Source organism: Marmota monax, unplaced genomic scaffold (assembly GCF_021218885.2).
Source record: "Marmota monax isolate L192 unplaced genomic scaffold, Marmota_monax_Labrador192_F-V1.1 WCK01_AAM20220418_F8-fsc00095, whole genome shotgun sequence".
NCBI lineage: Eukaryota > Metazoa > Chordata > Mammalia > Rodentia > Sciuridae > Marmota > Marmota monax.
The window spans coordinates 2454286-2472342 of NW_026695244.1; the positions used below are offsets into that span (position 1 = coordinate 2454286).

Genomic DNA, 18057 nt, shown 5'->3' on the forward strand with positions numbered 1-18057 from the left:
AAAGATAGCCTTAAAACTAGAATTTTTAAATATTATTTTTCAGTTTTTGGTGAATACAACATCTTCACTTTATTTTTATTTACTTACTTATTTATTTATTTATTTTAGAGAGAGAAAGAGAGAAAATTTTAATATTTATTTTTTAGTTTTTAGCGAACACAACATCTTTGTATGTGGTGTTGAGGATTGAACCCCGGGCCGCACGCATGCCAGGCGAGCGCACTACCGCTTGAGCCACATCCCCAGCCCAAGTTTCTGTTCTTAAAATACTTTTTTAAAAAAAGTTGGATTCTTAAGTTTGTCATTATTGTCTGTTATTGAAATATTATATTTTTAGAGGAAGTCAGGATTCTTTTTTTTTTTTTTTTTTTAATATTTATGTTTTAGTTTTCGGCGGACACAACATCTTTGTTTGTATGTGGTGCTGAGGATCGAACCCGGGCTGCACACATGCCAGGCGAGCGCGCTACCGCTTGAACCACATCCCCAGCCCGGAAGTCAGGATTCTTGAGATCAGAGTTTTGTGCAACTTTGGCAAAAATACTAGGTTCTGAGAATTTGTAGAGAATGTTGAGTTAAATAGTAATAATGGAGGGTCAGTCAAGTTGGAGATCACGTATTTATTGGAATGGCAGCAGGCTTCAGGAATTATAAGGGTTATCTGGTAGAATGATTCAGGACAAGAATACATTATAGATACCTGGGGTATAGAAGTTTTTTCCATGAGTACTACTTTTATTTATTTTTTCCTGAGGTTGAACCTGAATCACTTTTCCACTTCCTAATGCTCTTGCCCTTTTCTCCATTGTAGTGGAAATGAACACTAAGATTAAAGCAGGGTGGGTCAGGGGAATCTAAATTTTACTCTGGCTTTTCTGAAGATAATTGAACTTCAGTTTTCTCTTCCCTAAGATTGTAAGACTAGATAATTTCTGAACTGTCTTTCATCTTGACTTCTTTATTCTTCTGATATTCTCACAGATGAGGTTGGTTTGTATTTGCGTCTCTTTATGTTCTGTTGGCTCTTTTTTATGTCCACTGATCTCATTGTTGCTATTACTCTGATACAACTATTATTACTCTGACTGCCTAAAATTACTATTACTATGATAAAACTGAGCTGTTTTCCAAATTATTCTGAGTTGGAATTTGGCGATGAGAATTCCAATGACTGTACAAACTACATATTAGGAAAAAAAAAAAAACACATCAACAAAAATAAATAATAAGTAATCCATGCTTTCTGAATGTCAAATACTTAAAAAAATAGAGAAAATTGATTAGGAATGTAAAGTATCAGATACTTTTTTACTGTTCTAAAAGGACAATAGAGTATTAAGTAGTACACAAATTTACACCACACTCATCAAGGTAGTGTTAGGATAGGTTCTTTTTTTTTTTTTTTTTTTGCAATGTACACATTTTATTGAGTCTAAGATTCCATTGATGATAAGATACATCATTTATATTTATAAGAGTTGTCAAGGAGAAAATAGAAACTATACTAAATATACACACTGCTTTTAAAATTTTTTTAAATTTCAATTTATTTTATTTTATTTTTTATATTTATTTATTTTTAAATTTTTATTGTTGGTTGTTCAAAACATTACATAGTTCTTGATATATCATATTTCACATTTTGATTCAAGTGGGTTATGAACTCCCATTTTTACCCCGTATATAGATTGCAGAATCACATCAGTTACACATCCATTGATTTACATATTGCCATACTAGTGTCTGTTGTATTCTGCTGCCTTTCCTATCCTCTACTATCCCCCCTCCCCTCCCCTCCCCTCCCATCTTCTCTCTCTACCCCATCTACTGTAATTCATTTCTCTCTCTTGTTTTTTTTCCCCTTTCCCCTCACTTCCTCTTATATGTAATTTTGTAAAGGAAGGGTCTCCTTCCTTTACCATGCAATTTCCCTTCTCTCTCTCTTTCCCTCCCCCCTCTCGTCCCTGTTTAATGGTGATCTTCTTCTCATGTTCTTCCTCCCTATTCTGTTCTTAGTTGCCCTCCTTATATCAAAGAAGACATTTGGCATTTGTTTTTTAGGGATTGGCTGGCTTCACTTAGCATAATCTGCCCTAATGTCATCCATTTCACTGCAAATGCCATGATTTTGTCATTTTTTAGTGCAGAGTAATACTCCATTGTGTACAAATGCCACATTTTTTTAATCCATTCATCTATTGAAGGGCATCTAGGTTGGTTCCACAGTCTAGCTATTGTGAATTGTGCTGCTATGAACATCGTTGTAGCAGTATCCCTATAGTACGCTCTTTTAAGGTCTTTAGGGAATAGTCCAAGAAGGGGAATAGCTGGGTCAAATGGTGGTTCCATTCCCAGCTTTCCAAGGTATCTCCATACTGCTTTCCAAATTGGCCGCACCAATTTGCAGCCCCACCAGCAATGTACAAGTGTACCCTTTTCCCCACATCCTCGCCAGCACTTGTTGTTGTTTGACTTCCTAATGGCTGCCAATATTACTAGAGTGAGATGGTATCTTAGGGTGGTTTTGATTTGCATTTCTCTGACTGCTAGAGATGGTGAGCATTTTTTCATGTATTTGTTGATTGATTGTATGTCCTCCTCTGAGAAGTGTCTGTTCAGGTCCTTGGCCCATTTGTTGATTGGGTTATTTGTTATCTTATTGTTTAATTTTTTGAGTTCTTTGTATACTCTGGATATTAGGGCTCTATCTGAAGTGTGAGGAGTAAAAATTTGTTCCCAGGATGTAGGCTCCCTATTTACCTCTCTATTGTTTCTCTTGCTGAGAAAAAACTTTTTAGTTTAAGTAAGTCCCATTTGTTGATTCTTGTTATTAACTCTTGTGCTATGGGTGTCCTATTAAGGAATTTGGAGCCTGACCCCACAATATGTAGACCGGAGCCAACTTTTTCTTCTATCAGACGCAGAGTCTCTGATTTGATATCAAGCTCCTTGATCTATTTTGAGTTAACTTTTGTGCATGGTGAGAGAAAGGGATTCAGTTTCATTTTGTTGCATATGTGATTCCAGTTTTCCCAGCACCATTTGTTGAAGATGCTATCCTTCCTCCATTGCATGCTTTTAGCCCCTTTATCAAATCTAAGATAGTTGTAACTTTGTGGATTGGTTTCTGTGTCCTCTATTGTGTACCATTGGTCCACCCGCCTGTTTTGGTACCAGTACCATGCTGTTTTTGTTACTATTGCTCTGTAGTATAGTATGAAATCTGGTATCGCTATACTGCCTGATTCACACTTCCTGCTTAGAGTTGCTTTTGCTATTCTGGGTCTTTTATTGTTCCATATGAATTTCATGATTACTTTATCTATTTCTACAAGAAATGCCATTGGGATTTTGATTTTTGGCATTGCATTAAACCTATAGAGAACTTTTGGTAATATTGCCATTTTGATGATGTTAGTTCTTCCTATCCATGAACAGGGTATATTTTTCCATCTTCTAAGATCTTCTTCTATTTCTCTCTTTAGGATTCTGTAGTTTTCATTGTATAAATCTTTCACCTCATTTGTTAGGTTGATTCCCAAGTATTTTATTTTTTTTTTGAAGATATTGTGAATGGGGTGTTTTTCCTTATTTCCATTTCAGAAGTTTTGTCGCTGATATACAGAAATGCCTTTGATTTATGTGTGTTGATTTTATATCCTGCCAGTTTGCTGAATTCATTTATTAGTTCTAGTAGATCCTTTGGGGTCTTCTAGGTATAGAATCATGTCTTCTGCAAATAGCGATAATTTAAGTTCTTCTTTTCCTATTTTTATGCCTTTAATTTCTTTCGTCTGTCTAATTGCTCTGGCCAGTGTTTCGAGAACTATATTGAAGAGAATTGATGATGGAGGGCATCCATCCCTGTCTTGTTCCAGAATTTACAGGGAATGCCTTCAGTTTTTCTCCATTCAGAGTGATGCTAGCCTGGGGCTTAGCATAGACAGCTTTTACAATGTTGAGGTAAGTTCCTGTTATCCCTAGTTTTTCTAATGTTTTGAACATAAAGGGATGTTGTACTTTGTCAAATGCTTTTTCTGTGTCTATCGAGATGATCATATGGTTCTTATCTTTAAGTCTATTGATGTGGTGAATTACTTTTATTGATTTCCATATATTGAACCATCCTTGCATCCCAGGGATGAATCCTACTTGATCATGGTGCACAATTTTTTTGATGTGTTTTTGTATCCGATTCGCCAGAATTTTATTGAGGATTTTTGCATCTAGGTTCATTAGAGATATTGGTCTGTAGTTCTCTTTCTTTGAGGTGTCTTTGTCTGGTTTCAGAATCAGGGTGATGTTGGCCTCATAGAATGAATTTGGAAGAGCTCCCTCTTTTTCTATTTCCTGAAATAACTTGAAAAGTATTGGTATTAATTCTTCTTTAAAGGTTTTGTAAAACTCCGCTGTATACCCATCTGGTCCTGGGCTTTTCTTGGTTGGTAGTCTTTTGATTGCTTCTTCTATTTCATCCATTGATATTGGTCTGTTCAAATTGTGTGTATCCTCCTGACTCAGTCTGGGCAAATCGTAGGACTTAAGAAATTTATCGATGTCTTCACTGTCTTCTATTTTATTGGAATATCGGTTTTCAAAATAATTTCTAATTGTCTTCTGTATTTCTGTAGCATCTGTTGTGATATTGCCTTTTTCATCCCGTATGTTAGTGATTTGAGTTCTCTCTCTTCTTCTCTTTGTTAGTATGGCTAAGGGTCTATCGATCTTATTTATTTTTTCGAAGAACCAACTTTTAGTTTTGTCAATGTTTTCAATAGTTTCTTTTGTTTCAATTTCATTGATTTCCGCTCTGATTTTAATTATTTCTTGCCTTCTGCTACATTTGCTGTTGTTTTGCTCTTCCTTTTCTAGGCCTTTGAAATGAAGTGTGAGCTCATTTATTTGTTGGTTTTTTCTTTTTTTGAGGAATGACCTCCAGGCGATTAATTTCCCTCTTAAAACTGCTTTCATTGTGTCCCATAGATTCCAATATGTTGTGTCTGTATTTTCATTTATCTCTAAGAATTTTTTGATTTCCTCCTTTATGTCTTCTGTAACCCATTGATCATTCGTAACATATTGTTCATTTTCCCTGTGATGTAGGATTTTATCATTGATTTCCAGTTTCATTCCATTATGATCAGATAAAATGCATGGTATTATCTCAACCCCTTTATATTTCCTGAGGGTTGCCCTATGGCGTAATATATGGTCTATTTTTGAGAAGGATCCATGTGCTACTGAGAAAAAAGTATATCCACTTGATGATGGTTGATATATTCTATATATGTCAGTTAAGTCTAGGTTATTGATTGTGATCTTGAGTTCTATAGTTTCTTTATTCAACTTTTGTTTGGAGGATCTGTCCAATGGTGAGAGAGGTGTGTTGAAGTCACCCATAATTATTGTGTTGTGGTCTATTTGATTCTTGAACTTGAGGAGAGTTTGTTTTATGAACGTCGCAGCACCCTTATTTGTTGCATAAATATTGATAATTGTTATGTCTTGTTGGTGAATGGTTCCTTTTAACAGTATATAATGTCCTTCCTTATCCCTTTTGATTAACTTAGTCTTGAAGTCGATTTTATTCGATATGAGGATGGCCACCCCTGCTTGGTTACGAGGACCATGTGCGTGGTATATTTTTTCCCAACCTTTCACCTTCAGCCTGTGTATGTCTTTTCCAATCAGATGTGTCTCCTGGAGGCAGCATATTGTTGGATTTGTTTTTTTAATCCATGTTACCAGCCTATGTCGCTTTATTGGTGAGTTTTAGCCGTTAACATTTAGAGTTACTATTGATATATGGTTTGTACTTCCAGCCATGTTTGATTATTTATATATATATTTTTTAATTTGGTTTGTTTCTCCATGATTAGCTTTCCCCCCACCCTCTGGCTTTACTGAGGTACTTCCCACTGTTGGTTTTGGTTATTGTTTTTCATTTCTTCCTCATGTAGTGTTTTGCTCAAGATGCTTTGCAATGCTGGTTTTCTGGCTGCAAATTCTTTTAACTTTTGTTTATCATGAAAGATTTTTATTTCGTTGTCGTACCTGAAGCTTAATTTTGCTGGATACAAACTTCTTGGTTGGCATCCATTGTCTTTCAGTGTTTAAATACGTTGTTCCAGAATCTTCTTGCTTTCAGCGTCTGTGATGAAAAATCCGTTGTTAACCTTATTGGTTTACCCCTGAATGTAATCTGCCTCCTTTCCCTTGTAGCTTTTAATATTTTCTGTTTGTTCTGTATATTGGATATCTTCATAACAATGTGTCTTTTCGTTGGTCTACTGTGATTTTGTATGCTCGGTGTCCTGTATGCATCTACAATTTGTACATCTGTTTCCTTTTTTATTTCTGGAAAGTTTTCTATAATTATTTCATTCAACAGTTTGCTCATTCCCTTGGTTTGAACCTCTATACCTTCCTCTGTCCCGATGACTCTTAAGTTTGGTTTTTTTATGTTATCCCATATCTCCTGGATGTTTTTCTCGTGATTTTTTACCAGCCTTTCTGAGTTGGCTAGACTCTTTTCAAGTTGATATATTTTTTCTTCATTATCTGATGTTCTGGCTTCTACTTGCTCCACTCTGTTAGTGATACTCTCATTTGAGTTTTTAATTTGGTTTATAGTTTCCTTCATTTCTAGAATTATTGTTTGATTTTTTTTTATAATCTCTATCTCCTGATAAAGATGCTTATTTGCTTCTTATATCTGTTTATGTAATTCATTTTCAATGTGTTCTTTCATTGTTTGAATTTGCTGTCTCATATCCTCTTTAAGATTCCATTCCATCTGTCTAAGGTATTCCTTGAGTTCTTTATTTGACCATTTTTCTGATGCCTCTAGGTCCTCCTGAGTATTTAAGCTGTCCTGCATTGTTTGTACTCCTTTTCTTCCTTGCTTTTTCATGCTGCTCATGTTACTTCTTGTTCTGTTTGACTGCTGAGTTACTGTTTGCTCCTATAAATTTATTTGGTTTTGTGTGTCTCTGGGGTCTCTCTTGTGATGGGAGACTATGACTAGAGATGATGAGTTTTGTTGCACTTTAATGCAGATTCATTCATTTCCTAAACTGTGTACAGATTCTGATGGCATATAGCGGTCTGTGGTTTGGTCTTGGGACTTATATTTAGGTCGAATGATGTGATGGTATTGAGGATGGTATCTCTTGGCAACCTTGGAGGGTTGCTCTACTGACGTGGGATATTAACAGGAGAATGGTCTGGAGTATTTGGGGGTAGCTAGGGACTTGGTAGCACCATATAACACCTCGGAACATTGACCTATACATATTTAGTAAATTACACATAAACAGCGTCGTGAAGCTTGGGAGGAAAGGTATTAGAAGGGAATGGAAGGGAAGAATTCACTGAAGAGAATGAAAGTAAACAGGTAGAATTCAAGGAAAGGGGAATAAGGAAATTGAAAATAAATGAAAAGACAAAAGAAAAATTAGAAAATAAAAAAATTAGAAAATTAAAAAAAAATAAAAAAATTAAAATAATTAAAAAAATAAAAATGGAAAAAAAACACAAATTAAAAAAAAATTTAAAAAATGTAGTCTTAGAGTTCCATTAACTTCTCTTCCAGTAGGTGGAGCTTTGCCCACCGGGCCAAGCGTCTCCTCTCAATACGTGGGAACCAATCACTGTGCAGCAGCTCCTCCTCCCCAACTGGGTGGGTCTCCAATCCTGAGTGCCTAGGGCCTTGTCTTGTGTCTAGTCACTTCCCCACTTTTCCTCCAGCCAGGCCCCGCTCACAGGTGACGCTCACCACAATACTGGCTACACGCCAGGTCTGCTGCTCCCGGGAGCCCTATTTTCTTGAACGACTGGGCACACTCTCCCTGTTTGCCATTCCCTCAAACCCTAAGTTTGTGGAGCTTGGGGCTGAGAACCCTCAGCGTATTTTGCTTGCCCTCCGGTAGCCACGCCCCCGGCAGCTGGTGCAAGAGACCTCAGTTGTCAGCACTGGTCGGAGCGGTAGCCGGGGGTCCCGCGCCGCTCCTGATTCCCTCTGTCTGACTATCGCGCTCAGGGGAGAGCTGGGAGGGGCTCTTGAGGTTTCCCCGCTGTGTGGAGAGGGAAGGCTAGGGGGTTACACACCTGCCGCCGCCAGTTTCAATGAAGTTATCTCCTCTGCCGCATTCTGGTGACGTCAGTTCTCTGCCATGGTGGTATCCCATGGGAATGGCGACAGTTCATTCCCCTTTGCCTGGTGACCGATGCAACGGGTAGGTCCTGACCGTCTCTCCCAAGCTCCGTCTCAATCCTGTAGCCACTGCCAATGAAGGCTCGGTTGGTATTAACCTCCGCAGGTTCAGAAGGGCCGACCCGTTGTTTCAGCGGGATCCTTTAGCGCTGAGTCACAGTGGTTTGTCTCAGGATAGGTTCTTGACATGGGTTATTTTAGGTACTTTAGGGATGATGAATTTTGATTTTTTAAAAATTATGCCTCTAGCTTTGTTGCTGTTAATTAATTCTTTGGAAATTTGTTATTTTAAAAAATAACTGAACGTTTTAAACTTCAAACTGTAGGAGTTAACATTAAATATTTTTCAAGCATGAGCCAGGTTGTAGGAGTGCAGGTCTATGATCCTGTTCACTCTGGAGGTGGAGGGAAGAGGATAGCCATTTCAAGGCCAGGTTGGGCAATTTATTGCAACACTTCTCAAAATAAAAACTAAAAAGGGCTGGACATATAGCTAAATGATAGGACATGCTAGGTTTAGTCCTCAGTACCACAAAAACAAATTCTTTCAGTGATGTGTAAATGTCAGAATAGACATATAATTTTACTAAATACTTGCATATATAAGCACATACAGACACACCCTTGAGTCAGTGTAGTATAAAGTATAAGGATGTATCTTGTTTACTTTGTGCGTGATTTTGTGTCCATTTTGGTAAGTTAAAAAAAAAACTTCTAGAATATTATTTAAACTGAAATTCTTTTAAATTTATAAACTAAAATTCTTAGGAGCAAGGCCCATCTTTTCTCTTGCTTAGTAAAAGTAGCACTGTCTGTGTTCAGTTCATCATGGCTTAAAATAAAAGATAAAGAGAGTGGTCAAGGGGCAGGGAATGTACCAACATTGCAAAAAAATAAAATAAAATAAAGGAGAGAGAGAAAGGCAACATAAGGAGTGTTAAAAAGCAGTGTTCCTCCCATTCTTCCAAGAGCTAAATAGGAATTATTAGGCCAGGCACTGTATTAATTAGTAGGTAGTAAGTAAAGGAGATACAAAAGAATAATTGTAAAATAATTTAAAACTATGGAAGTAATGCTTATCAAGGGTTAGGTACTAAAAGGCAGTGGAAGGTATAAATCTTCAATAACTCAACATGTAGGATAACTTTTTATTTAAAGCTCTCTATATGTAGCTATGTATATATATATATTTTTGCTTAAAAATTCTTAAATACCACTTAAGATTATTAATATGTGATTATATATAGATAGTAGAATTTATACATTTCCTATGCATAGTTTGTATATTACTATAAAATGAATAAACAAAAATTACTGTTAGTAATGATTTGATATTATGAAACATGCATAATTTGTAGCACATGTGTAATTTAAATAATTAAATGCTTAGTTCAAACATTAGCTTAATTAATGAGACATATTAAAAAACATCCAACTTAGTTAATCAACTGTAATTGTTTGATTGCAGATTTTTTCCCACACTGATGGGCAGCTAACTGAGGTAGTGCTATCCAGTACAGTCAACTCTCAATATATGTGGTAATGGGAAACAGCAATGCATGGAGAAACCTAAAACAAAATATTTATACAAGTATCTTTCTGTCATCTGCTGTGGCCTGAGCATGTGCTTGGGTTCATGAGGGAGATTTGGGAGTGGGGCTTAGGCTTGCGAAGGAGCTCTGGAAGTCAGTATTACTGATTTCCTCAAGGAAATTGAGATATCCTATAAGAACCTGGTTTGGCACTGTGTGGCTGAAGTGTCTTGGGGGCAGCCTGCAGCATGTGAGATCAGCTTGGCAATAGCAGTAAGAAGGATGGGAAGACTTTCTAATAAGGAACCATTGAAGAATAGATGTTCAAGTCCTGTACATTGCAGTGATATTCATTGGTATGTTTTTTTGTTAATGTGCTCTGCAGCAAACAATAATAGTATTAACAGTGAGTAGACTTGCATTAGTTTAGATCATATTTGTTTGCTAGGTAAACATGTATTTTACTTGCCACAGGTGAGTGTTATTCTTGAGGCCTTTTCTGAATAAGTGTAAGCTTATTATCTTATAATTTATAACTTTAGAAACCCAGGATAAATTTGAATTATTATTTTTTTTACTATTAGAATTCTTACTAAATATCACTATTGAACCTATACTTCTAAAAATTTAACTTAATATGCTTTAGTATTATAATGTCAAAAATATCATGAAGGAAAAGGTAATAGAGACTGTGTTATTTGATTTAGGAAAACAGTAGCCATATTTTTTATTTAAAAAAATAAATATTTAAAAATATAAGAACTTCACTAAATTTTTTTAAAAAATATTTTTAGTTGTTTATGAACCTTTATTTTATTTATTTATATGCAGTGCTGAGAATTAAACCTAGTGCCTCACACATGCTAGGCAAGTGCTCTACCACTGAGCCACAACCCCAGCCCCACTAAATATTTTTTAAGACTGATATTTGACTGTGAGTTGATGAATATTGAAGCTGCAATAAGTATGGGGTGGTGATGTCCATTGTATTATTTTAATTTGAATACGCTTATATTTTCTATAAGGAAAAAGCTTTTGTAAAATTGAGATAGGTGATTGCTGAAAACCTCAGAATTTTCTGGGCTAAATTCTCTACTTATTTATGGAATAGATTTAGTGCTCTCAAAGTTTTTATTCAAAGTCCAAATAAAACCACATACATTTTCTAAAGGCATATTTGATTCTATCCATAAGAACTACTATAGTTCAGACTGGTGTGGTAGTGAATGGTAAGAACAACATTAATAGGGCTGAGAATCTAGCAGAGTAGTAGAGTGCTTGCCTAGCATGTGCTAGGCCCTGTGTTCAAGACCTAGGACTGTAACAAACAACCAAACCAAACCAGCCAAATTAATACTTTTTGGGTTTCTTAGCCAGATATTTATATGTTACCTTTATTATTATGGACATTTAAAAAAAATTGACTCCAAATATTTATTCTTAGGCAATCATTAGAGGATTTGATTTTCATGTGTATGTGGTATTGGGTATTGAACCCAGGGCCTTCGAAGCATTAATGTTGAGTCAGCTCTCGTGGAAAGTTTGAAAACAATTGCTATTGGAGAGTTAATAATGGAAGGAACAAGCAAATGAATCATTTCTTTCTACAGTTTTGAATATTAACTAGAGCAGTTTTGCCATTAAGGGGACATTTGACAATGTCAAACATTTTTGATTTTTATATCTGGAGGTGGAAGGCATGCTTACAGGTGTCTGCCTGGATGGTTTACATCCTACATTGTTCAGGAAAGCCTTCCCACAGCAAAGAATAATTGGTTATAGAATGTCAATTGAAGTTGAATTTGCTGTAAGGTTTAAATTCTATTGTAGTTTGTCAGGTTTGCATTCTTATGTTTTCATATCTGAATAAGTTAAGTGTGTTTCTAAAAACTAGGGAGAGCAAAATCAATATCTACAAGAGTATTAACTTCTCTGATGAATTTTCTCTTATTGATCTGACAAGATCAATTACATAAAAAAGTGTTATACATTGTTTTTATCTTGAAGAACATTTGCTAGTAAGCAATGAAATTATTTTCCTAGCCCATATTTTAATCATTCAGGATGACTTATTAAACTTTATTCATCTTCAATCTTTATTCAATCTCTGAAGTTTAAAAATTAAGTCAATATTAATGTCACTAATGCAAGTTTTTCTGTACTGTGCTAGTTCCCTCAAGTAGATGACAAGGAAAGCGAATCTTGTAGTTTACCTATTTATTTTTATGTGGTGCTGAGAATCAAACCCAGGGTCTTGCACAGAAAGAGTTCAGAGACTTATTGCTTCTGGAACAGTCTGTTTCTTGTAAGATCTCTTGGTTGTAGAGAAATGGAAGTCTTTCAATGTGTTTCAAGCTTCATACCTGAGACAGTTTAGAAGGATAAATGATTAGTATGCACTTTTCTTTAAGTGATATTTAATAATGTCAGAATGCTTATCATTGTTTTCATTGTTACTTCTTGAAGTAGGACTGGGGAGAACTTTGGGGGAAAAAAAGTGACCATTAATTGCTGCTTGAGCCAGAAATGGTGGTAAAGAGATGTGACTAGTTTTAGTCAAGTCTTTTGCAGACTCTGATTGCAACCTGCAGGAGAAAAATGCATTTTATGTGGTATTCAGTGCATATTTCGCATATGTATTTATTTATATAACAAACATGTTTAAAGAAACGGTACTTAACCTTACTGTGTGTACTTGCAGTGTTATGTTTCTGTTGCATTTCATTTAAAGTAATTGCTGCTATGTACCACTAACTTGCAACTAGCAGTTAAAAAAGTGATGCTTTAATAAATTAATTATCTGAGAAATGTACCCTTTGTTAGCAAATAGAATACTGTAAAGTAAAATACATTGTCATTTGTACTAAATGTTGTTCTGTAATTTAATAAGTACAGATAAATTAATGAAATGTTTGGTAAGCCTTATGTCATGATAAAATATAGGCAAACTTAAGTTTTACTATTAAATTGACTTTTTAGCATGTATTTATATTTTAGCTCTCTCTCTTTTTAAATGAAAATATATTTAAGCATTAATACAAATTTTGCTAATAAGTTATTTAAAAACATAACTGATAAATCATTTGGGCTCTCATCATTTTATAAGACTAAATCTTAATGGAGAGTGAAACATGGCATGCTCTAATTCAGGGTTGGCAAACTTTTTCTGTAAAGAGGCCAGCTAATAACATATTTTGAGATTTTGTTTGCCATAAGTTCTTTGTTGTGATTACTTATCTTCTATTGTAGTGTAGAAGTAGCCACAGGAAAGTCAGCAAGTAAGCAGTGTGTCTGTATTCTAATAAAATTACAGAAACTGGGGCTGTGGCTGGGGCTCAGCAGTAGTGCACTTGTCTGGCATGTGGGAGGCACTGGGTTTGATTCTCTCCACCTCATATAAATAAATGAAGGTCTATCAGCAAATGAAAAAAAAATTAAAAAACATTACAGAAACTGTAATTTGAATTTCGTATAATTTTCACATCAGGACATTTTCTTCTTCTTTTTTAAAGTCATTAAAATATGTAAACACTACTCTTAGCTTGTGGGCTGTAAAATTAGGTGGTAAGCCAGATTTGGCCTGTGGAGTGTGGTTTGCTAACCTTTGCAGTAGCCTAAAATTGAGAAAAATCCATAAAGGAGAAACTTTAACAAGTGAATAAAAACAGCAGTGTTAAATCTTTGGGTATTTGTATTTTGGTTTTTGATATCAGAGCATACATTTTTGTGTTGTCTATTTTTTAAATATTATATCTTGCAGACAGTTGATATTCATAAAGAGAAAGTTGCAAGAAGAGAAATTGGCATTTTGACTACCAATAAAAACACTTCAAGGACACATAAGATTATTGCTCCAGCCAATCTTGAGCGACCAGTTCGTTATATTAGAAAACCTATTGATTATACAATTCTGGATGACATTGGGCATGGGGTAAAGGTAAGTATATTTTTTTTGTCAACCAACTCTTTAGGAAATTAAACATTTATCTTTCCTTTAGAGAGGACCAACTCTTGACCCAGTTGTGGTCGTAAGGATTCCTTACTACTATAACTATTTTATCCTTCTTGCTTTTTCTCTTAGTGCTATATTCTCCGGTTTTGAATGGTCATCTTTGAATAAATTGAATTTGCTTAATCAATTATGGTAATATTTCATTCAGATGGATCAATGTGGTATAATCTTTATTAATCTTTTAATGATTTAATATTACTGATTAAAAATAATTAAAGATGCTATTAAAGTATTTAGTTTATCCCAAAAATTTATCAGCAGACTTTTGGCATTAGTTTTTGGAAACAACCCATTAATGACATGTGCTTTGTTTTTTTCCCTAGTATAATTTTATCTCAGTGTTTTGGGTGAGAATAGTGTAGATAAAATAATACGTGAATTAATTTTTCCACTGCTTTTGAGTATGTAGCCATTGCATATTTTGCCTATCTTTCAAGATGTATTAGAGTACCTTGGATGTATATCAAGTGCCATGGTCAAAACTGAGGAGGACTGGGAATGTAGCTCAGTGGTAGAACATGCACTTTGCCTGTGTAAGGCCCTGGATTTGATCCCCAGTACTGCAAAATCTCACACACACACACACACACACACACACACGAATGAAAGAAAACCAAAAAACACCAGCAACAATAGAATAGCATGTGGATTTCTTTTAAATTGGTATTTGTACTTAAAACATTTAGAGCCTCAGCTAAGTATTAAAATTTATATTTAACAGGGATTTAAAAGATAATGAATTGGGCTAGGGTTGTGGCTTAGTGGTAGAGCGCTCGCCTAGCACATGTGAAGCACTGGGTTCAATCCTCAGCACTACATTAAAAATAAAAATAAAGGTATTATGTCCACCTACAACTAAAAAATAAACATTAAAAGACAATCACTTATCAAATATGACTTTGAGTATATATGGATATATGCCTATAGTGAAACTCTATAGTTCATGCAGTTGGTAATATAAACATATATATATATATATATATATTTTAATATATAGTTTTTAGTTGTAGTTGTCAATACCTTTATTTTATTTTATTTTTATGTGGTGCTGAGAATCAAACCCCAGGGTCTTGCACGTGCTAGGCGAGTGCTCTACCGCTGAGCCAAAACCCCAACCCCAAATATATATAAACATATTTTAAAAAATACATCTATACTTTTATGGACATAAGTCAGTTAAATATAAATTTTATGTAAATTTAGGTACAAATTTAGTTTTAAAATATTTTCCTTCAGAGTTTTGAAAATATTATTATCTGGAATTTGATATTTATTTTTATAATTGATATCTATATGCATCTTAATTCCTAATTAGAACATTTTGAAATAGGATATGCAATTGACTGGTTAATTAATAACTGAAATTTATTCTAACTTGGGAAAACTTATTCAATGCTAACAACTTCTAATAGACTGTTTTAGGATACTGCCAGAATCTAATGCCAAAAGACACTTGGAATGCAACAAATTTACATTTGTGCTTGTCTATTTATATAATTAAAAGGTGATTTCCTTCCAGTGATTTTTGTTTACTCTTCAAAGTAAAATGTTATTTTTTTAGGACTTTGTAGTCCCTTCATTGTATTTTAGTGTTCAAGGATCACTAATTTGAATAAATCTTTAATGAAATTAAGTTTTTGATGAAAATAATGTTTTAAATAATTTCATCAAAGAAACTCTTGTTCATGACACATTCTGCTTTAACCACTCTTTCTATGATCTACTGAAACATTATTTTGTTAATGCTGAATGCTTAACTTGTTTTTCTGTTTTTTTTCCTTTCTCTTCACATCCTGAAGTTCCAACTAACCTTTCAATGCTTTTTTTCCTTACCTCTTTTATTTGCTCCATTTATGCATTAAGTGGTTGCTTAGATTTAAGGTAAGAGATTCCAGGGCTGGATTTCCATTCTTTGTTCTTATGTAGAATATTACATATGGGGAGTAAAAAGATATTTGGTGCCTGGCCTTTTAAAACCAAAAAAAAAAAAAAAAAAAAAAATACCTGTTTATTTTATTTTTGTCTTGCAGCTTTGTATATGTCTTCATGTTACTTGAGGTTAGATATTTTGTCTGTTTCCTTCACTGCTTTATACTTTGTGTCTAGAATAGTGCCTGACAGACATCAGGTGCTTAGTAAGTATCTGTTGAATGAATGGTTATTTTGTAACATTATTATATTTTGTGAAACTGAAATGTAAGCTACTCTATCATAAAATGTTGTTAGGAAATAAAATTAGCTGGATTTTTTAAGTGTAAAAATTTGTTATGGATTGGAGGGCCAACATATGTGTTGTATTTAAACCTCCCCCTGTGTAATAGCCTTTTTATTCTATAAATGGTGTGCTTTACTATATACCTTTTGGACAATCTGTTATTTTCTGATTATTAATTAATATAAAGAAACTGAGAAGCACAAAATATTCAGTGTTATGTGTTTAAGTTGCAGTATCATGTATCTTACAAAAAATGTCTTTTTTCAAATAACTGTATAAAATATGTATTTTGATATAAGTTCACTTTAAGAGTTTTTAAAGGTGAATATTGATTGTATATAAAACAGCAAAACTCATGGTAATATTTAACAAATTACAAATTAAAAATTTGAGATAGGGACTGGGCATATTATTGAGTGATAGAGGACTTGGCTAGCGTGTGTGAAGTCCTGGGTTTGATTCCCAGCACTAGGGGGAAGAAAGTAATTTAATTAGAGATATATTCCTGTTGTGATTTGTTTCAGTAACATTTTATTATTTTGGAGGATCAATGTTAAAATAATTCAACTATATTCAGGAATCTGTCAAATAAAATGTTTAAAATTTTTTTTGTAGTTGCAGATGGACAGCATGTCTTTATTTTATTTGTTTATTTTTATGTGGTGCTAAGTATTTAACTTAGTGCCTCACACATGCTAGGCAAGTGCTCTGTCACTGAGCTGTAGCCCGAGCCCCCAAATAAAATGTTAATAAAATGATTTTCACTGGGCTGGGGTTATGGCTCAGCAGTAGCGCACTTGCCTGGAATGTGTGAGGCACTGGGTTTGAGTCTCAGCACCACATATAAATAAATTAATTAAATAAATAAAGGTCAATCAACAAATATTAAAAAAATGATTTTCACCACAATGTTTCTCTTAGTTATTTTTTAATTTTTTAATAGTTTTATTTTGTTTATTTTTATGTGGTGCTGAGGATCGAACCCAGGGCTTTGAACGTGCTCGGCAAGCACTGTACCACTGAGCCACGACCCCAGCCCCCTCTTATTTATTAAACCAAACTTTATAATATCTTTTCAAGTATTTTTTCTGACATCCTGTTGTTTCCATGTCTTCAGCATAGTCAGTGGTAACCATTAGACAAGATGATTGAGTCCTGAGTCATTAACTAGTGTTAACTATGGTCACAGAAATTTCACCTGGTTATGGTAGATAAGGCTGACTAGAGGAGCCCAGGCAGATGTATACCTTGTGTTATTGATGGGCGTTGACTTTGAACCCTCAGGTTAGGTGAATTAGGTATGTGGAATTGTGGGGAGATTCTGATTTCCTTATAAATGGGAAGACCCAAAAGCAGGGTATGTGACTGTCTTCATCCTTTTCCTCTAAAGGCTGGCTTTAAATTTTGGTTATTAATGTGTTAACTTCCAAAGTGATAGAGATACACAGAAGTATTAACTGAAGAAAACACAGAAATAGATCCTTTACCTGTAAGATTTAGATCAGTTGTCTAACTTGCTATGCCATGCTTGTTTCCCACTGTGATTCCTTCTTAAACTTCCTGAGTTCAGGGTCTGTTCCCATGTAGGAGACAGGTCCAACTGAGAGGCTCCTAGAAAGGTCTAACAAGGAATTATACTTAGATGACATCCCTTAACATCACATTTAGATAGTAACATCTTTTGCTCTTTGCACCAAAAAGCTCTACTCTAGGAATCCAAAGAATTAAGCACTGAATGGGAATATAGTGGAGAATAATGCTGGACAGAGAATGAAGGTTCAGAGGTACTTGACAAGTTTTATCCCATCCTCTATTCCATATACAGACATAACCTACACATATTCCTCTTTGTATTTAAAAAAAGTTTGTTTTTGGAACTAGGGGTTGAACCCAGGGCTTTGCAATTGCAAGGCAGATGCTTTGCCACTGAGCTACGTCCCAGCCCGAAAATTTTTGTATTTTTTAGTTTTTTTAAGGTGGACGCAATATCTTTAATTTACATTTATGCGGTGCTAAGGATCGAACCCAGTGCCTCGTGCATGCTAGATGAGTACTCTACCACTGAGCCACAACCCCAGCCCCT

At 34.7% G+C, this 18057-nt stretch overlaps 1 protein-coding gene across 36 annotated transcripts in view; it reads left to right on the forward strand.

Annotated features, from left to right (window-relative positions):
• Abi2 (abl interactor 2) overlaps positions 1-18057 on the forward strand; it is a 122377-nt gene that overhangs the window by 46867 nt on the left and 57453 nt on the right. For 15 of the 36 annotated variants that reach the window (XM_046463055.2, XM_046463051.2, XM_046463053.2 and 12 more), the window contains exon 3: positions 13508-13684. In XM_046463055.2, coding sequence (XP_046319011.1) covers positions 13508-13684 — 177 coding nt within the window. Of the gene's footprint in view, positions 1-3815; positions 3964-13507; positions 13685-15622; positions 15641-18057 lie in introns of all 36 variants that reach the window. The other 21 variants (XM_058578190.1, XM_058578177.1, XM_058578183.1 and 18 more) reach the window with 3 other exon arrangements.